General features: G+C 47.5%; 1 protein-coding gene across 1 annotated transcript in view; it reads left to right on the top strand.

Moving 5' to 3' along the window:
- The first annotated feature begins 322 nt into the window (after positions 1 to 322).
- The window catches only part of LOC104874501 (cytochrome P450 2U1), a 16,093-nt gene continuing 15,090 nt past the window's right edge, over positions 323 to 1,325 (top strand). Inside the window, exon 1 of the mRNA XM_010641540.3 lies at positions 323 to 553. Within this exon, the coding sequence (XP_010639842.1) occupies positions 364 to 553 (190 nt within the window). The 5' untranslated portion in view covers positions 323 to 363. The remainder of the gene's footprint in view (positions 554 to 1,325) is intronic.

Below are 1,325 nucleotides of genomic sequence, written 5' to 3'. Positions count from 1 at the left end.
GAGGAGCTGAAAATACCACACAGAAACGTAGGAACCGTCTGAGAACAGAGGAGACCTGAGAACAGCATGTCCTGCTGGAATCCCTTGTTTATAAAAATAAAATAAAACAGTTTCATGGAATGAACAGAGAGTTTGCCACAATTGCCACCACAATTTTAGTGGTGGCAAAGAATCAAGAACAAAAACAAAACGGTCCTGACCTGGACAGTTTAGGGCCTGGCAACAGGAGGAGCTGCAAGGAGACAGGGGAGGAGGGCGGGGCCAGCGAGGAGGGCGGGGCCAGCGAGGGTAGACGCAGGAGGACCCACTTCTGACCCGGGAGGGCGCAGTCGGTATTTAAGGTCACAGCCTCCACGAGGCGTGATGCTGTCCCCTCTCCACTCCAGTTCTCAGCCTCTATTATGGAGCACGTGTGCTGTTTTCTGTGCACCGCTGGCCAGGCACGGTCACTATGGGAAACAAATACTTGACAACGGTCATCCTGCTGGAGACAGGAAAAGATACGGACCATGTTTATGTAAGGCTTTTTCCTCTGTCTGGTATTCTAAGACAGGTAAGTTCTAAATACGAGGTAGAGTTGAATTTTAACATGAAATATAAATATGGTGATCTATGGGATTAGAAATGACAATGGCAACACAGCTTAAATGTTGAACTGTTTATCTGACAGTAGACTACTTGTTTTATTCTGTCCGTGTGTCTCACATGTAAACTAACTGGTTAGATCATACAAACAGACAATGCCTTACACAGTTTAAATGGCGATGGATACTTTTTTGTTGGTGTTATACTTTCTTTTTCTTGTACCGGGCATCGAACTCAGGACCTTGTAATTGTGAGGCAGGTGGAGGACCCACTGAGCTAAATCCCGGGCCCCCTACTTTTGTAAAATAAAAAGAACCACGCAAAAAATCGTAGGCATTTATTTTAGTTCCCGTTTTTGTCCATTTATGGGTTCGTGTTTAAGCGATCACTGTGGAAGAATAATATGGTATTTTTAATTTTTCCCCAAACTTTCCAACTATTGGTAAAATTCTATATTTATAAATGGATTTGTCAAGCATATCTTTGCTTCTCTGCCCCTGCTCTACCCAGGCCACAGGCAGAAACGAGCCCAGACAGAGAGAACGCTGGCAAACGGGAAGGGCACCAGGAGACGGAGGGAGGCCTATGTGTCAATAAAGATTAAAAAAGCAAAAAGAACTGCGGGTGACGGGCGGGAACGCTGTCGCCTGAGGCACTCAGAGGCGGGGCAGCGCGAAGACAGGGTCAAGGGTGCACGGCGCGCCCTCCCCCACCCCACGCGTGCCGGGAACTCGGCGGCC

The sequence above is a fragment of the Fukomys damarensis genome, unplaced genomic scaffold (genome assembly GCF_012274545.1).
Source record: "Fukomys damarensis isolate Sample0158 unplaced genomic scaffold, DMR_v1.0_HiC HiC_scaffold_25, whole genome shotgun sequence".
Taxonomy (NCBI): Eukaryota; Metazoa; Chordata; class Mammalia; order Rodentia; family Bathyergidae; genus Fukomys; species Fukomys damarensis.
Note: the sequence above shows the minus strand (reverse complement) of the source record. Positions and strands in the feature narration are given on the sequence as shown.